At 35.4% G+C, this 19,270-nt stretch overlaps 1 protein-coding gene across 3 annotated transcripts in view; it reads right to left on the bottom strand.

The window, feature by feature from the left end:
• Aff4 (ALF transcription elongation factor 4) overlaps positions 1 to 19,270 on the bottom strand; it is an 82,505-nt gene that overhangs the window by 6,410 nt on the left and 56,825 nt on the right. For all 3 annotated transcript variants that reach the window (XM_047555038.1, XM_047555037.1, XM_047555039.1), the window contains 13 exons: positions 18,472 to 18,526; positions 17,979 to 18,016; positions 17,431 to 17,593; positions 15,430 to 16,347; positions 12,042 to 12,130; positions 11,188 to 11,428; positions 8,453 to 8,547; positions 7,202 to 7,265; positions 6,958 to 7,094; positions 6,650 to 6,721; positions 4,962 to 5,055; positions 4,165 to 4,208; positions 2,549 to 2,769 (listed from right to left, as the gene is read on the bottom strand). In XM_047555038.1, coding sequence (XP_047410994.1) covers positions 2,549 to 2,769; positions 4,165 to 4,208; positions 4,962 to 5,055; positions 6,650 to 6,721; positions 6,958 to 7,094; positions 7,202 to 7,265; positions 8,453 to 8,547; positions 11,188 to 11,428; positions 12,042 to 12,130; positions 15,430 to 16,347; positions 17,431 to 17,593; positions 17,979 to 18,016; positions 18,472 to 18,526 — 2,231 coding nt within the window. The remainder of the gene's footprint in view (positions 1 to 2,548; positions 2,770 to 4,164; positions 4,209 to 4,961; positions 5,056 to 6,649; positions 6,722 to 6,957; positions 7,095 to 7,201; positions 7,266 to 8,452; positions 8,548 to 11,187; positions 11,429 to 12,041; positions 12,131 to 15,429; positions 16,348 to 17,430; positions 17,594 to 17,978; positions 18,017 to 18,471; positions 18,527 to 19,270) is intronic.

The following is a 19,270-nucleotide window of genomic DNA, read 5'->3' as shown; positions in this document are numbered from 1 at the left end:
CAACCTTTTTGTTGTAATCACATGCCATCTACCACTAATAAATTAAATCTCATGTTTTAAGGTAATAGATTAAAATATTAAAGGATGGAAATAAAAAGATTCTGTGTGAGAAAATAAAGGCTGTGTTTAAGGGTAAGGGTAGGACAGTATCTTAAAATTTGACTCTTGTTGGAAGCAGGTATAATAATATAGGACTGAAACCCTAAAAAGAGTTTTTAAGACATACAGGGAATAAAAAGGTTTACTAAAGATCTTATGCTATTCAAATAAAATAAGAAGTGACCAAACACTTGCTCATCTTTACAGAATCCCAGCTAATAAATGCAGGTGTGTCAGAAAACACCTGATGAATTTTCTATTTCCTAATAGAATAATGAATCTATACAATGATCATCAGCAGATGTTGAAAGCATAAGTTAAAGTTCAATAGGGAATCTTCTATCAAACTAATCAGGCTGACACCATTTGAATAATCTACTGACCAATCCTAGTACCACTAAAAAAGCTATTACATGCCTTTTAATATGATGCAATAGGAATCTAGAATACCAGCTATAAAATATTCTTACGAAAACATGGTACTTGGGGCCAGGGTATAGCTCAGTGGTAGAGCACTTGCCTAGCATGGGAAAGGCCCTGGGTTTGATCCCTAACACTGCAAAAAATAAAATAAAAAATACAACTTGAGGGCTGGGGATGTAGCTCGGTGGTAGAGTACTTGTCTAGCATGCATGAGGCTCTGGGTTCCATCCCCAAAACCAAAACAAACACAAAACTGAACCTGAATCAGATCTCAAGAAATAACTTATCAGTATCAAGGAATTGAGTGACATCATGAGGAAGTAATCTGTCAAATCCACAATAATACATATTTGATGACTTGACTGCTCCTCAACATGTCATGCCATCATGGCACGGCCAAAACAAAGGAAAAAAAAAAAAACAAAAAGGTGGAGGATATTGAGATACTTAAGAGACTTATCAATGTAATGAAACATGTAGACCTTGCTTGGATCCTGTCTGGAATAAAACCAATTGTTTTTTTAAAAAAAAAAAAAAAAGAGCATCTTTGAGATGATAGGGGAAATTTGATGGTAGACTAGGCATTAGATGATACAAAAGCCTATTCTTAAGTTTGTTAACTGTGATAGAGATGGTGGTCATATTTGAAAAAGTCCTCATCACTTGCCAGGTGTGGTGGTATGCACCTGCAATCCCAGAGACTCAGGAAGCTAAAACAGGAGGATCACAACTTCAAAGCCAGCCTCAGCAACTTAGCAAGACACTGTCTCAAAATAAAGTAACAAAAGTGCTGGGCATCTCATTGATACAGTGCCCCTGTGTTTAGTCCCCGGCACTACAATCAATCAACCAATCTTACCATTACCACTCAAGGATGCAAATCAAAGTTATTTTCAATGAAATGTTGTATTATATGCCTATTTGCTTTAAAATACTCCAGGGAAGAAAATTATGGGAGAGAAAATATATAAGTGCTCATATACACAACTAGCAAAATGTTGAAACTAAAGCTGAAAAAACATAGGCTTATTGTACCATTTTTCTTTCCTTTAGTCAATATGTTTGAAAACTGCCATGCAAAAAGGAAGAAAAAAAGGAAAAAGGATAGAAAACTGGCAACAGGGAGAAGAATGGACAATAGGTAACTTGAAGGAATTTCACCCCTCTAATCTTTCCTGGTCAGAACTGACCAGGATATTTAATTCCTTAACAAATTAGGTTTTTAAAAATCCAACTTTACGTTAAATTTTGGGGTTCTTCTATTTTTCTCTCACCATTATCTTTCTTTAGGGATAGGAATCTTTCATGTTCATCTAATACTTATTCATACAATAAATATTTAAATGTATTCTGTAATAAAAGGACACTGACTAGCTCTTTTAAGTGTTTCTCTGCAAAGGACCTATCTGAATAGGTGTTACAGACACAAATTTGCTAACAACATCTATTAAAATATGAAGGTGAATATATAGTATTTTTCTCTAAGGTCTTTAAATACTACATAATTTTCAATGATCCTGGTTTGGAAGATAATAAACTTTTAAGGTACAGAGTCTCAAATGACTTAACTTACAAAATGTTTAAAAAAAAATCTGTCCATTTAAGTCTCTCTTATCATTCATCTTCCATATATGCAAAAATCCAGTTTGAATGTATTTTCTTATATATTAAACATCTCAGATGTACAATATGTAATACTATGTTTACAAATTTATTAACCATCTCATGGAAGGACATACATTTTATTACTTCTGTTAAATGTATGAACTACATTTAATGTGCCAGAACAGATGCCAATTTGTCCTAGACCAAGAGCTATGTTTAGTTTAGCTGTATCAACAGTATCACAAGAGGTTTTATGTTTAACCAAATTTGGCTATATTTAGTATGACTGCTAAGCACAGGAGATTATTAGCAAAATGATTATCCTTAACCCTAAACTACGTACACACAAGACACTTAACAAAATCATAAAATTTCCTTTTAACAATTTCATCCCTTAAAGTTTGCCCAGAATGTTACCCACCTTTTTGTTCTTTGGAAAGCTGTTCAGCTTGGTCCCAAATTTCAGTGGCATAGAGGAAGTTGGATGTAACCTGAACATAGCTGGCTGCCATCTGGTGGATCTTTTGTGGAATAGTCACTGAAGAGCCACTTGCTGAAGCACTACTGCCCCCAGAAGAATAATTTCCAGAATTGCCTGGCGACAGTTTTGGAGAAACAGGGGAAGGCATCCCAACGGCTTTGCTACACACAGAGAAACAGGAAGCTTGCTCACATGGACAAAGTTAGAGTTATGCAATCCATGTACAATTGGCTCTTCCTACACAAGAGCTTTTAAAATTTGAAGATTCTTTTAGACTAGGGGTTCCCAGAGAAGTACAATTTCTTCAAGTAAGTATCAAAGGCCACTGTGAATTATGTTATCTGGATCATTTGTTTTAACATGGCAACAGAACAAGAAATGGGAAGTAACTGAAGAAAGTCACAACTGCTACTAAGCAGTTCAAAATGTTTGAAACTAAAGTCCCTTACTCTGGTTCAACACACTTTCTATCTATTCAGGCATGTAACTACATATTTTAAAAATTGTTTTGGAGGGTCTGGGGAGATAGCTCAGTTGGTAGAATGCTTGTGCACAAGGCCCTGGGTTCAATCCCCAGCACCCCAAAAAAAAAAAAATTGTTTTGGAGAAGAATGGGTAAAATTCACAATCATATAAACTAGAGTAGTAGGTGAAAACATCTTTTCTTGTGTGCCATAATTTCTGGTACTTTCCTAGTTTATCCAAATTATTCAGAGTTGACAAAGAGGTCCAGCCTTCTCAGTCAAATGCAATCATCATAAGCTTTCTGCCAAGTAAATACTTCTTAGTGAACAAGTATACTGAAATCTTCCAGGTTCATTTCAGGAAAACCAAAATTTTGTGAAAATGTACAAGCTATGTACACACTGAAAGAATAAAACCAAACAAAAGTTGGGGGGAGGGACTTGCTTGTTTACATATTTATCTGCACTTTTAGCATTATAAATTTGGTTAGAAAAATATATAAGGAGAAACAACATGTATCCCATTTGTTTACAATTAAAAAAATAAATTAATTAATTAAAAAAAGAAAAATATATAAGGAAAAAGACAATGTCAATTCACAGAAACATAATAACTGAATAGAAAAAATTAAAAATAAAAAAAATCTTTCATGGTGTTGTTATACCTTTTGGGTGTGGATGGGGTGGGAATGATGTGACAAGGGAAGAAAAACCACAATCATGCCACTAAATTTTGGCAATGCCAAGACTGGGAGTAAAGTCAAGCCCACTTTAATAAACCCTAGTAACTACTGAAATTCACAGTACGAAGGGCTGAGATGTTTAAAACTCTGATGTTTGCAGGTGGACAGTCTCATCTATAATCATTCTATAATTATGTTTATATTTTTAACTCATAAAAGAGGGAAAAATGACTTGGAAAACACTTGGCTAGGGTTGTACCTCAGTGATAGAGTATCTTGGCATATGTGAGGCCCTGGGTTCAATCAATCCCCAACATATATTCACACATACAGATTAAAATTTCAATTTTCATATTTATATATATAAACTTCTCACAAGTAATATTTTATATAATAAAATTTTACCTACCTCCCCAAGCCTGGTGATGGTGCTTGAGAATTATTATAAGAATTCTGTAGAAAAATATTTAAAAATTCATTATTTATTAAGTACTAATACAGTGGACAGTACTAATAAAGTTGATCTTAAGTAGCTTTATACATTTAAGACACCAAAATGTGTAAATGTAAAAGAGAAAGAAAGTATTAGGTGAGAGCTGGAATGTTCTAGAAGATTTCATAGAAGTGGCAAGGAAAGAATGAGTAACAGGTGGATAAAGGGAAGGGGTGAGGGAATAGGGAAATGAGTCATACTATGTGCAATGAAAAGAAGATATATGTAACCCATACAGCTTGCCTAAAGTAGAGGTTCAGATAAGGAATAAGAGTGAGACCTGGAGAGTCTTGTAGGCAAAGGTAGGGAGTATGGATTTGACCTTCTAAGCAACAGCAAGCTACTGAGGAGCTCTAAATCAGGATTTTAGGAGGATATATATGATGCTGGACTGAAAAAAAAAAAAAAAAACCGAGATATTTTGGGAAACTAACAGTCTAAGAATGGTATTGAAGATAAAAGATCATTTCAAAGGGGACCAAAAAAAAAAAAAAAAAAAAGTATATGGCTTGTTGCATATAGCTACATAAATTCTACAACTAGATACGTGTGTGTCACAAAAACTTTCCCAGGCAACCTTAAACATATTTGAGAATTCTCGGTGTATCCTCCCCTGCTGTGTTTACCTAAATATGAGAGCACTTCTGGGGTAGTAATGAGAAACTACAAATTTTGTCTCTGAGAAAATGATTCCTTCTCTTTTGTATACTTACCTTCAGGTGCTCTGTCAATGTCTTTGAGTACTTCAGAGCATTTTCCTTCTTCAGTTTAAAGAGCCTCAGGTACAGCAAAGATTGGCATCTCAGGCTAGCCAATGGAAAATAGTTCCTTATTTACCAGGATAAGAGACTGTGGTCATATCTATAAAACCAACCTTTGCACTGTGCAAGAGTACAGGACCAGTTCATGTGAGATTATGGTATAAGGTCAAACAGGGAAAACCAAAAGGTGTATTCTTATTGTGGTATACACCATAGGAACAGGAAGATGGCTAAGAAGCTTAGTTCTAGCCTCCCATTAGTTGGTGATATTAAAAAACCAAAACTTTACTCAGGACTCCAATATGTCATAGTAACACATGCATTTAAAAAAATAAATCACTAAAGGGCAGAATCACACCACAAATAATTTAAAATTTAAAAAATAAAAATTAGGAAACACAACTCTGAAGTAACACATAAACCTTAACACTGCTTATATAAAGGCCCTGCATGACCCATCCCCACCTACATATCCAGTCATACCTACTTCTCACTGGTCCTTGAAAGTTCCCTGTTTGTTCCACCTCTGCCTTGCTCCCTACCCTCTACTTATTTTCTTTTTCTTGGGTGATACTAGGCAAGTGCTCTACCACTGAGCTACACCCTCATTCCTTTTTAATTTGTGACCGAGTCTCAAAAGGTTGCCCAGTCTGGCCTCAAATTTGTGACCCCCTCCTGCTTCAGCTTCCAGAGTAGGATTACAGCATGTGCTATAATACCTGGCTTAGTTACATGTACTTTTCAAAGTATTTAATTCATATCTTGTGTGATTTTTTTTATTTTTACTTTAAAAAAATTTTTTTGTAGTTATAGATGGACACAAAGCCTTTATTTTTATGTCATGCTGAGGATCAAACCCAGTGCCTCACACGTGAGAGGCAAGCGCTCTACCACTGAGCCACAACCCCAGCCCCTGATTATTTAATTTCTATCTCCTCACACTAAATTGTAAACTCCATGATGAATAGGACTGTGTAAGATTTATTCACAGCAGCATTCCCAGTGTTAAACAAAGGACCAACTACAGTACATAACTAGTAACTGATAATGCCTCCCTGGAACAAAATTAATTTACTAACCCACTTTTTACTCACTTACTTATTTATGGTATTAGGAATTGAACCCAAGGGTGCTCTACTACTGAGATAAACCCCTAGCCTTTTAAATTTCTTTTTAGAGATAGGGTCTCACTAAGTTGCCTAGGCTGGCCTCAAAATTGAGATCCTTTTCCTTCAGTCTCCTGAACAGCTGGGATTATAGGCATATGCCATTATACCTAGCTGGAACAAAACAAACTTTAGATCAAATTCTTTATCCTTCTAAGGAGAAATACATATGTGAAAGAACTGAAGAGGGTATTAAAAGAAGAGCCCAGGAAAGTGACCACTTAAGTCAATGGAGGGTTCCAATATCAACTCCACCCTACCAAGACTATTATCAAGAGGGCAACAGATCAGAGACTGACAACAACTAAAATCTTTCAGTAGGAATTCTGAGTTATCTCCTGCTTGACTCATTAAGAACAATGTGTAACAGGGTAATGGAAGGTTGATTCAAGGATAATACTCTCAAGACATACATAGTCCAATTTATCAAGGGACTTCATGTCATTAGGACAGGCTGGAACACACATCACTTACCAAAGTACTGTTAGTCTTTTATCTGCGGCTGTAGCATCTGGTGCCAAGTAATTCTTTAGCTTCATAGTGTATCTGTGCGTTAAAATAACATAAAAATAACAAGTAGAATCCTTCACCTTGATCTTATGACTTCCTTTGTCCTCAAAGCATTAGAATCAAACCTAAACATCCACTTAAACACCTAGTTCTCCTTTCCCAAGAAAATAAAGGATTAAGCAGTCTCTTCAGTTTATATGGTTATATCAGTCTCTTCCTACACAGACCAGAGAAATAATATTGCCAATCATGTGGCAAATTCTTTCACTTACTTGATAAGCTCCACTGTGTCTGAATACATAGGGAATGGGGATTTGGATTCCTGAGCATTCTTCTCTAATGCATTCCCACATTCAATGAAAGACACCACAGCATCAAGATAGTATACTGCTTTTTCAAACCTATCAGACTAAAGAAAGAATTAAAGTAGTTAGTGGTGATCTACTATAAGTACAAACAACAAATGGGGATTTAAGCTAATTTGATTAAACAAATATAAGGAGAATATTTACATACCAATGCATCAGCATTGTGCTTTAGCTTTTTTGCTTCTTGTAGATAATGGTCTGCTGAATAATTTCTGTAATACACATTTTCATTTTAATAAAATGGTAAATATTTTCATTAAGATAATACTAGTTTATTTTAGTTTCTAGTATCCCTTAATTTTCACATCACATTAAAAAATTAAGCTATCATTAAACATTTGTTTCTGTTTTTACATTTTCTTTTTTTTTTTTTTTTTTTTCCTGTGCAGAGGATAGAAGCCAGGGGCATTTAACCACTGAGTCACATCCCAGTTATTGAACCAGGGGCATTCCACTAAGTCACATCCCAGTTATTTTTTATTTTGAGACAGGGTCTTGCAAATTGCTGAGGATGGCTTTGAACTTGTGATCCTCCTACCTCAGCCTCCCAGCTTGCTGGGATTACAGGTATGCAACATGACACCTGGCTGTTTGGGTTTTTTCCCCCCCTGACAAATGTTTATACCACGTTAAGAACATAAATCATTCTGGCCAACTGATGGCAAATCTTCTACTCAGAAAAATCAAAAATCAAACTCCTTAGTATTAAATACTAACTTCCTCAAGTTGTTTTAAAAGATTAAGAATAAATACAACGTGGGTAGGAGAAATAACCTTTTCTCAAAATGCAGGAAAAAACATCATTGCTCTTCCTTCTCTAGGGGGAAAAACTATTTTAAATAGTAATAGTAGGGGCTGGGAAAATAGTTCAGTCAGCAGAGTGCTTTAAGCACAAGGCCCTGGGTTCGATCCCCAACACCCAAAAAAAAAAAAAAAAATAGTAATAGTAGAAGCAGTAATAACCCACCGGAAGGCACATCATTTACATTCCTCATGAGAGTCATGGAGTTAAGTTGAAGGAGGAGTAGTTGGAAAAGTGAGTGCCTTTCAAGTTAAAATCTGAATATTCTGTGGAGCACATACAAATATTAATCCTCTGATCACTGACAGAAATTAAAATGAGTTTCTTACATGCTGACTGGAATGGTTTTCTTTTCTTCTGTGGTACTAGGAACTGAATCCAAGGGCTCACACATGCTAGGCAAGTACTCTACCAGAGCTACGTCCCCAGTTCTTTAATTTTATGCTGAGATAGGGTCTTGCTAAGTTGCCAGGCTGGCCTTGAACCTGTGATCCTCTTGCCTCAGACTTCTGAGTCACTGGGATTACAGACATGTGCCATTGTGACCAGCTTGTAATGATTTCTCAAATGCATTTAAACAAATCTTATTTATTTCACCTGTCATCAAAGGCGAGCTTTGTTCTCCGAGGCTTAGAAGTATCAGGAGTCGGTGTAGATGGAGGACAGTTAGAGGAGTTATTTGGAGCCTTTTCCTGACCAGAAAAATACATAACTATGTTGAGAACTTTGAGATTAAAAATTAAGTGAAGAGTATTTTTTCAGTCACTGCTAAAATGGAAACAAAATTCTATTGCCTTTGATAATTAATTTCCTTGTTATAAAACTTTTATAAACTTTATAAATTTTTTTTAACAGAATGGTCCACACTAAATGTAACTAAATTACTCATACTCATATTTATTAAGAGTCTACCATGTGCTAGGCAATGGGCAAGGAACTTGTTAAAAACATAATACACAATCCTCACATCAAAATTGCAGTACTTCTTAGGGCAAAATACATTAGTAATTACTGGTCAATAAAAATGGCAATAATAATATAATGTTTACTAAGCTGTTTATTACCTACCAGACACCAAAGTAACTAAGTACATGGTATAGTTGTTAATCCTTCAAAAACCCCATGAAATAGGTACTGCCATTAGACTGAAATTTTTAAAAACAGTTTTAAGAAGCCTGAGTAACTTGCCTAAGTTCAAATAACCTTTTCTATAATTTTGGGGTGCTGGGGAATGAACTTGGGCCTCACACATGCTAGGCATCAAGCATATTTTAAGTGGCATATCTGGAATTTGAGTTTAAAACCCAGATTTGCCTGATTTCAAAAGCCTAGTCACTTTTCTTACATTTTATTTTGATTTCTATCAACATGTCTATTCTGTCTCCTTCCAACATCTCTATTTATGCAAGGGCTTTTCCTTTCTCTTTCCAAATGTTTTTCTATTCAGTCCTATATCTAATAAAATGAATATGCAATATACCATAATAAAACACTATTAACTAGTAGTTTAACCCATGAATACAAGGAATGTTTCAACAGTAGAAAAACCAGGTAATATATTACTTTATTATTTGTGCTTAAAATCTATTTAAAAAGAACCATGTAATAATTTTTTCAGTTCCATGTAATTTATAATTATAAATTCCATTATAATTTACTGCAAGAAATGAAAATAAAAGTCTTAAGATTTGAGAAAATGCTAAAGTTGTTTATGAAATGGCTTTTTTGTTGTTGGAAGTACTAGGGATTGAACTCAGGGATGATCACTACTGAGCTACATCCCCAGTCCTTTTTATTTTGAGACAGGGTCTTGCTAAATTACTGAGGCTGTCCTCAAACTTGTGATCCTCCTGCCTCAGCCTCCTGAGCCTGGGTTAACAAGCAGGTGTGGCTGACTGAAATGGCTTCTTAAACACAATGTTGCAGTTGTAACAATACTAAAACAGCTTACTTTGTGTTTTACACATAGTTCTACAAGTGCCTAAGTTTAGAGTTATATGAGGAAAACTGAAGGTTTCTGAAAATATTTTTCTTCAATTAACTTATTTAACTGGCTAAATTGGTAACTATTCAAGACCAACTCGCAGTAACAACTTTAATAACTATTAAGTACCAGAAGAGCCTGAAACTAAAATTGTAAGGGCCTATTTTTTGTCAAAAACAATGGAGTACCAAATGACTGCATTTAATCCAAAAACATTTTATAATTACCCAGTAAGTTAAGTATTGGAGAAAATAAAAGACAAATTTCTGCTGTTAAGAAAATGAAACTTACTGAAGGAACTTCCTTCATATAGGAGAGAGACAGTGATTTTTATCCCTGAGACAGCAGCAACCAAATAAGCAGGTGAGTTCACTTAATGAATTTTTTCTTTCCTTTAAGTAATAGGAGATTTAAGAAAGGTCTCAAAACCTGCAAAACAGTTACTGTCCTCAGGGCATAAGAATTCTCCAAACTACTGTAAAAGAAGGGTGTTCAGTTGAAGAACCTGCCTGTTGTGCTTATCAGTAGACAAGTTGCTTGTAATTCAAATTACCTCAACTTAAAACACTTAAGAAGTTTAATAAGCATGACTAATAGTGTTTAGCAGTCTAATTTTTCAACTCTCAAACCTTTGTTTACTTACAGTCACAAATAATCCACTGAGTTAATCTCTTAAAAATTTACGTTATTTATTTTCTTAATTTTGTCTTACATACTCTAATTTCAGAAATTTGCTCCTGGTCAGCAAATCAATACAAACAGAAAGCAATACAAAAAAACTGGTAACAGACTGAGGGGGATAATCTGTTAAGGTACTTCCTTGAAAAAGTGTCTATGACCCAAATACCCACCCACAAACATGAAGAATACTTCTCTACATTATCAGTCTGTTAGGAAAAAATATTAGGAATAATTTTGGAGCTAGCTCAGCTAAATATGTTTTTCCTATTTCATGAATAAGAGCCAAGTTGGTTGCTTTGTCACTTTATGTAACATATTTGGCTGTAAAGTCTAATTCCAAGAAATTTAAAGCCCATTGCAAACTATAGACAAGAATTTAATCTTAGCATTAGAACCATATGGTGCTTATTTTGAAAATATTCATAACCAATTTTTTTCAATTATGGGTTTCTATCTTAATTAGTACACATGTGGTCAGCTGACTTACTGCTTTTATAGTCTGAAATGACTGAATCGCTTTATCAACACTCTGAGATACTGAAAGTGAAATGCACAGTTCTATAAATTTAATGACATGTTTACAAAAATGTCAAAACATAGCTGTCACCTTGAAGAAGGTGCAGCAATGAGAGTGATTTTCAAAAGGCTCAAGCTCCCAACACCATACCTTGACCTCCTTGGAGCTACTGGAAGTCTTCCCTTCAGTCTTCTTCTGTTTTGATGCGGAGGAACTGTTTTTGCTGCTGCCACTATTCTCCTTGTTACTATTATTGCTTGACTTTAAGGAAGATGACTGACTAATAGTCCTCTTCCGAGAGCCATGATCTGTTTTGGGATCTTTTGAAGGAACAGGCCCAGCAGGTGAAGGTAACAAGTCCTTTTCTTTTGCAGTGTTCTGCTTTGATGACCTGCCAAACAAAACAAATGTCCTCATTTCTCCACACAGTAACACAGGGGTGATGCATTTTTCCATTCTCTTTGTCTGCTTCCAAGGCAAATTCGTTTTTCCCCATCTGATTACTGGAATATATGATTATTGCAGAACAAAATGAGACTGTAAATTCTATGAGGGTAGGCATCTTGTCTGTTTTGTTTTTCTTTCCCCATCCTGTTTTTTGTACCCCCAACAAGCTATACCCAGTGTTTAAAACATGACCTGCCACACAATAAGCACTTAATGAATACTGGTTTAATGAATGAGCAAACAGATGAATGCTCATAAGTTAGCAACTGGTCTCTTAGAAGTTGTATGTAAGCTTTCCAGAAAGTGATAAAGCTTTATTTAACTCAACCACACTCATCCCTACTCCATGAAAATGAGAGAGGAGAATATAACCAAATCTTTATGCTTTCCATCTTTAATAGTTAAAAGCAAAAGCTTCCACTATTTAGTATACGTATGTGTGCGCATGTATGATATCCACTCACTAAAAGGAACACTAGGAACATGTCAGAAAGTACCCAATACCAAATGATAAACATATTGACAATATTGGCATGCAACGCGTTTTGGAGACATACTCTCTGTTGCTGGATGGCTTGTGGCCTGATGAGTTCTTGTCCTCTGTTTTGGGTTTTTTGCTCTCACTGGCTCGGTTATCATCTTCATTCTGGATGAAAAAACAGAAAATAGCAGCTAGTAGGTTTGATTTTATTTTTTCCAGTTAACTTTAGCTATTAGAAATCCACTAGGAATCTCCAGTTTATCCCTGATAAAATTTCGGAAATAAGATGATATAGTTAGGTCTTACACAGAACCCAAATACTGAAACAGATTTCCTATAATATCAGATGGCATTTTCTCTGTGAAATGATTTTGAGGAAGGTATCCATACAATTATAATTAAAACTTAATTCACAAGCCAAAAATTCACTCTTTAAGGTACACAATTCCATGGCATTAAGTATATTCTCAGAGTTGTACAACCATCACCATAATAAATTTTAGAACATATTTATCATTCCCAAAAGATACTCTATACCCACAAGCATTCTTTCCTCATCTCTGCCCCCAAATCCTGGGAATCACTGATCTACACATTTTGTCTTTATGAACTTGCCTATATCAGACATCACATATAAATGGAATCATACAATATGTTTAACCTTTACATGTGTCTGGCTCCTTTAACTTAACATAATCTTTTTAAAAAGGTCCACTCTCATTATGGTATGATTCAGTACTTCACTCTCGTTTATGGCTCAATAGTATTCCACTGTATGGATATACCACATTTTATTTATTCATTTATTAGTTGATGACCATTTGGGATGACTCTTTGGTTAATATAATAATGCTGCTATAAACACTTGTTTTTTTTGTTTTTTTTTTGTTTTTGGGGGGGGGGGGTACTGGGGATTGAACTCAGGGACATTTGACCACTGAGCCACATCCCTGGTCCTATTTTGTATTTTATTTAGAGACAAGGTCTCACTGAGTTGCTTAGTGCCTTGCCAATGCTGAAGTTGGCTTTGAACCTGTGACCTCCTGCCTCAGCCTAATGAGCCACTGGGATTAAAGGCATGTGCCAACCGCACCCAGCTGAACATTTGAGTACAAGTTTTTGTGTAGACATACATTTTCATTTCTCATGGGCATATACCTAGAAGTACAACTAGTGGGTCCTAAAGTGACTCTATATTTAACTTTACAAGGACATGCGAAACTGTGTACCACAGCAGGTGTGTTATTTTACATTTTCATCAGCACCATATGAAAGTTCCAACCCTTCAACATCTCCACTAATGCTTATGACAATCTGATTTGTGGGTTATAAAACCTACTGGTTTTTTAAAAATTCTGGCTGAAAATATAAGTGGTAGGACTAGTCTCAATGCTACTTTCATAAGTGAATCTGTTTTCTTATTGCTTTCAACATCTGAACACAAGAATACAAACAGTGCTCCGGCAAGAGTCTATTCCTACAAAAATGATTAAAGTTGGGCAATGAGACATGAAAGTTATCTATATCCTTCATTACTTTTAACTGGTTCTTCTCTCACTACTATCTGCTTTATCTCCAGGAGTTGCCCAAGACACTTCTCAACAAAGCCATGAACTTCAAAAATCTTAATCAAGTTTCCTATATTATACATTTTATAAAACCAAAATTTAATTTACAGATATTGTTATTTAAAAAAAACTTCAGAGGAACAGATACTAATAAGATATGGGAGAGGAAGGGATGCAAAGCTCCCTTTTGAGGAATAATTACAAGTTATATATACACTGTAAAATTTTAAGAGTGAAAATAACTTTTATTATATTTTAAAGAACATATAATACTTTTTAAGCACAAAGGACTTTTTTTTCCTCCTACTCCATAAAGAACAATCTAGTTTTCTAAGGAACAAAGCCCTTCACAGAATTATGTAGAAATAACCCTTATTTCACATAAATTGCACAAGCCAAGTCCAACATCTGAGGCTGAGAAGCACAGGGAACAGTAGTCCTAAACAGCTTACTAAACAGCTTCACTCGGGGATGAGTAAAGCATTCCTATAATATAATAATCACATTAGCTATTGCACAGAACATGGTAAGAAATTCAAATCATAAGGACCATTTCAATTTTGGAAGATTAAAAAAACTGAAGAAATGAAGTATCATTTGCACATAGTATTGTGATTTTAAGAAAAGGAGAACAAACAAATTCTGAGGACTATAAGGTTTTAAGAAAATGCTACCCCATAAGAGCTTCTTAGGTCAACTGGTTTGAGGGCTGTTTTCTAAGTTTACCTGATAAGGCCATTCTAGTACCTATCTGTTCATTCATTCAAGTTTAACTTTCAGTACTTCGAATTATGTTCACACATATTATAGTATTCCTCGAATACTTAAAAAATTGACTTTCCTCTAAAAATTCCTCACTAGATCTGAAAAAAAATCAAGCTGTCTTTTTGTTTTTGAGACAAGGTCTTGGTGTTATCTAGGCTGGTCTCTCCAGGCTGGCCTCAAACTCAGTAGCCTTCTGTTTCAATCACTAAGTAACTAGGATTACAGGCACATGCCACCCAGCATATCTATATGACTACAATCCTTAAATCTTACACAGCCATGAAATTTCACATTTCCTGGGTCTACAAAAAACTAACCCTAAATATATTCCAAGCTTTGTCTCTAAATTGCCTTGGAAATATTTATGGGTGAGAGCTGGCTATGTGCCAGAAGACTCCCCTAATCCTTTCTTTCTTTTTTCCACTTTAGAGGGAAAAGGGGGGATTGAATCTAGAGCCTTACAAATGCTAAGGCAAGTCTCTACCACTGAGCTACACACCCCCAACCTCAGGAGGTGTTTTTAGTTCTGACCTCAGTTAAAGGAAAAAGGGTAGGCACAGATGTGCACAGTGGATGGGAAAAATTCTCAAGGATGTGTCAAAACTGAGTCAACTTTTGGGGGCTAGAATTAGCCAGTTATCTTAAAAGTGTGACTTGGTTTGGATAGAAGACAGAAAAGAATGATAGGGATTGTATCCCAACTAAAAACAACCAACATTTTAAGAATGCCACAAGGGCTAGTTTTCAGTCTCTGCTTCACTCTCACTTCTACCCCAACTACCACACACAAAGGTTCTGGCTCATTTCTTACTTAATTCAAAACTATCCCGCATTCACTGAATGAAACAGATAGAAGCAGAGAGATCCTCAAGAGATTGCTCCACATGTAGTTGCAACTGGGCCTTGGGCTCATTCACTTCTATCCCTTACAGTTCATGACCCATTTGTTATTTTGTGCCTTACTGAGATTTCCATAGCACTTCAGACTGATGTTTAAAATGAATGACAAAAATCCTTTACAAACCTTGTACTTGGCTGGGTTTAATATAGCTCAGTGGTAGAGCACTTGCCTAGCATTCTCAAGGATCTAGGTTCAATTCTGAGCACTGAAAAACAAAACGGACAACAAACCTTATGTTTCCTCTTGCCTTTGTTGGAAACTTTTTCTGAGGCTTGTTTCTGAGCCTCTCTGGTGTGTTTTTCTGATACATTTTTCTTTTCCCCCTTGGGTGGTTCAGTTTCTTTGTAAGGCTTTCCTGGTATTCGAGTCAAGAGATTCAAGTCAATCTTCACAATAAGTGGATACCTGTCATCAGGCTCACTGAGAGGTGAAAGGAGTTCCTTCTCTTCCATAGGAGAGAACATTCGTTGCCGAAAAAAACTATCTTCTTCCTCCACTGAGGAGGGTTTAACGGGAGTCCTATTACTATCAGGGTACTTAGGAGTTTGTGAAGAAGGAGGAAGGCTCTCACTTTCATCTGAATCTGAGGATGAGGTATCTGTTTCTATGATTTCCCTTGATTTCTGGGAAGATTTACTTGTTGACTTGTATTTCTTTTTCTCTGCAGTAGGTCGAGGGGAAGATTTAGACTCCTTCTTTATATTGGGTTTCCTTGAGCCTTTGGTGGCTGCTTTGTGTCTGCTGGAGGGCATGCTAGTAGCCATGTCTACGGGGGTTTCACTTTCTATCTTCAGGCCTCCCCGGGGCTCTTCAGCAGGTGCCTTCTCAGCTTTTTTGGGCTGTTTTTTGCCTACAGTTCTCCTTTGTGTTGTGCTATCACTCTGTGCTGGAGACTTCTGTCTCCCACGCCCACTTTCTGATCCCTTTTGGATAGTTTTGGAGTCTCGTCCAGGAGTAGCAGAACTTGTTTCCTTAGGCCCTCCAGGATCTGTGTAGCTATTCCCAGGGCCCTGTTCTCGGCCTTCTTTTTTGTAGCCTTGAGAGGATGGGATGTTACTGTCTACAGAAGAAGCTGGTGACACTTTATGTGGGTTCACTTTATTCAACCAGTTATCAAGTTGCCATTTGTTTGTTGGTGGTGGTTCAGGCTAAAAAACAAAAACATATGTTTTTTTTCAATACTAAAGTTTTCTCCCTCCTTCATAATGTCAAAGAGGAAAAACTCTAATGGCTAATCCAATAAAAGAATGAGCTTTCTCAAGGTTCTGACTGGCCCAAAGAACAGGGTGAAGTATTTACTATTAGCACTAATCACTTGAATGAGAAGATAATGTTATATGTGGCCTTTAAACAACAAATATTCATGTTAGAAATCTAATTTGAAACACATTAATTACAGCCAGCCATAGAAGAACATGCCTATAATCTCACCTAAGGAGGCTGAAACAGGAAAGATTGCAAGTTGGAGGACAACCTCAACAACCTAGTGAGACCTTGTTGTTTTGTTTTTGTTTTTTTTGTTTTTTTTAAAGGCTGGGGATGTAATTCAGTGGTAGAGAGCCCCTGGGTTCAATCTCCAGAATGGGGCAGGGGGCAGGGGCGGGCATTGTTACAAGCAATTATACACTATAAGTCCAGAAACTAATCAAATAATGTAGGTACCCCAGGAGGTTTTCTTTTTTGGGCATATCAGGGATTGAACCCTGGGGTGCTTAACCACTGAGTCACATCCCCAAGCCTTTTTAAAATTTTTGACACAGGGTCTTGCTGAGTTGCTTAGGGTCTTGCTAAATTGTTGAGGTTGGCATTGAACTCACAAAACTCCTGTCTCAGGCTCCCAAGTCACTGGGACTACAGGTATGCACCACCACACATGTCCCACAAGAGATTTTAATAGCATTTTAGCAAGTTAAAGTGAAATTAAACTATATAAAACTCCTTTGATCTATAATAACTATTTAACATGAATTACCATGTAGAGACATTAAAAACCAAACTAAAGAAATCTAATATTTTAGTGATTTGCTAATAGAACCTCAAACAGTTCCTAAATTGGGGGTTGTAGGGGAATATTTTAAGTAATAAAGAAACTGAAGTATTTAGTTCTCTCTAAAATACACAGTTCAGTTGCTTTTGTCAGAATATTTAGTCTTCTTTCCTTCTTCTTTTATATCTGAATCAGATTTTTACCAAGGGCCTTGAGAGGGCTTATCAGGCCCCTCCCTTCTCACCTCAGGAGATGCACTCTGGGATGGCTCATTTGCCTCACTGTCACTGGAACTACTTTCACTTTCTGAATCAGATCCAGAGCTGCTTTCAGATCCACTGTGGCTGCTAGAATCATCCCTGGAGTTATCTGCTCCTTCACTATTATGATGTGAAGGTTCAGAGTTACTAAAGGAGAAAAAACATAAATGACTAGAAGTTTCTTTTACAGTGACAAGAAAACATCCAAATCTGACAACCATCTTTATAATGTTAACTTGAGCTGTTACAATTCAGTGAACACATAACTTTATTATAAATGAAATAAACACTTCCTTAAAAAAGTTTCTGATGTACTACTCAGCTATTAATACCTTTTCAAAACAGCTGAGGTATAATTTACATATCATAAATTCATTTAGTTTTTAAGTGTAAAATTTAGTGATTTTTAGTTACTTTATAGAATTGTTTCTCCACAATCACAACTGACAATATTTGCTTTATAAGACCACTTATTATATTATTACAATGTTAATCAGACTGACCTTATCCCTCTAAATAAAAGGATACCTACCTTCCTGGTGTACTCCTTGGCATTGTCTTATCACAATCCTAAAATTAAAGCATGAGGAAAACTGTGAATGAATAGATAGTACTCTATTTGCTTAATAAAGTGAATAATTGAATTCTTAAAAAAACCACCTTCTCTAACATATGAATCAAGGTTTACTTAACACACTATTTTTTACTTAAATAATAACTGAATTGCCAGGATAAGAAAATTTGCTAATATTTCTCCTTGTCAATAATCTCCTGCTTCATGAATATGTTCTGATCCATAACAAATGTTAAGGAAAAGTCAAGTTTTTAAAAATAAGGGGGAAAAAATGGAAGTTTAAAAGACAGTACAGAAAGTTAACTATAATATTCCAGTGTCAGAGGCTAATAGGAAGGACTTTATTCTAAATAAGTGGATCTTAAATGTATTATTCAATTATAATTTTTCTAAAATACAATGAAAACAAATACTGTATGAGACTGGCAAAATTATATAGTAGTAGACACACCTGTTCCCCATCACTGTCTTCACTGCTGCTTAGTTTTAAGTCATCTTTTAACATACTAGAGGGAAAAGGCAAAAAGGATTATTATATTTGGAACAGTTTATCATGGATGCCAGAGTATTAAATATCCACCAATACTTGTAGAAATAATCACTATGGTAGCCGAAAATTTAATTAAGAAACACAAAAACCAGGTCTTGTTCTGTCTGGTTTGGTTCACATTCAGAGTGAAAACTGAGAAAGAATTTAACCATTTCATAAGCTCTAATCTTTTCATGAGTAAAAGAATCACCTTTCCTTTCTAATTAAACATGTTACTTTCCATAAATTCTCATATTCACTTCCATTATTGCTAAGTTTTCTCTAATTGCACATGTATGTTTATATCATTATTAAAACAAATTAATAGAGTAATACCCAACAGTCCACTGAAGATGTATAACTCCTAAATGGAAAAAAAATTAAAGCATCAAACAATTTTCTCTCTTTGTCCTCAATGTTCCATGAAGAGAGATCTGTACAACTATTGGCAAGTGAATAGTGAAAACCAGAAGAACATAATTTCCTAAGTCAAAGTTCTATTCCATCATTCCAAATGTAGAACACCCATGAAAACTTTAAAGTAGTACATAATAAAAATTAGCATTATATGATAAGAATATAATTATAATATTAATTAATAACATAATAATACATATAAACTCTAGATCATAATTTCAAACCATTCTAATGACATGGATCAATTTCACTGAAATTTCACAAAATTGAAAATTCTGGACTCAATGGGTTAATAAATGCTTTG

The sequence above is a fragment of the Sciurus carolinensis genome, chromosome 6 (assembly GCF_902686445.1).
Source record: "Sciurus carolinensis chromosome 6, mSciCar1.2, whole genome shotgun sequence".
In the NCBI taxonomy this organism is placed as follows: domain Eukaryota; kingdom Metazoa; phylum Chordata; class Mammalia; order Rodentia; family Sciuridae; genus Sciurus; species Sciurus carolinensis.
This window is presented reverse-complemented; position numbering and strand designations above follow the sequence as displayed.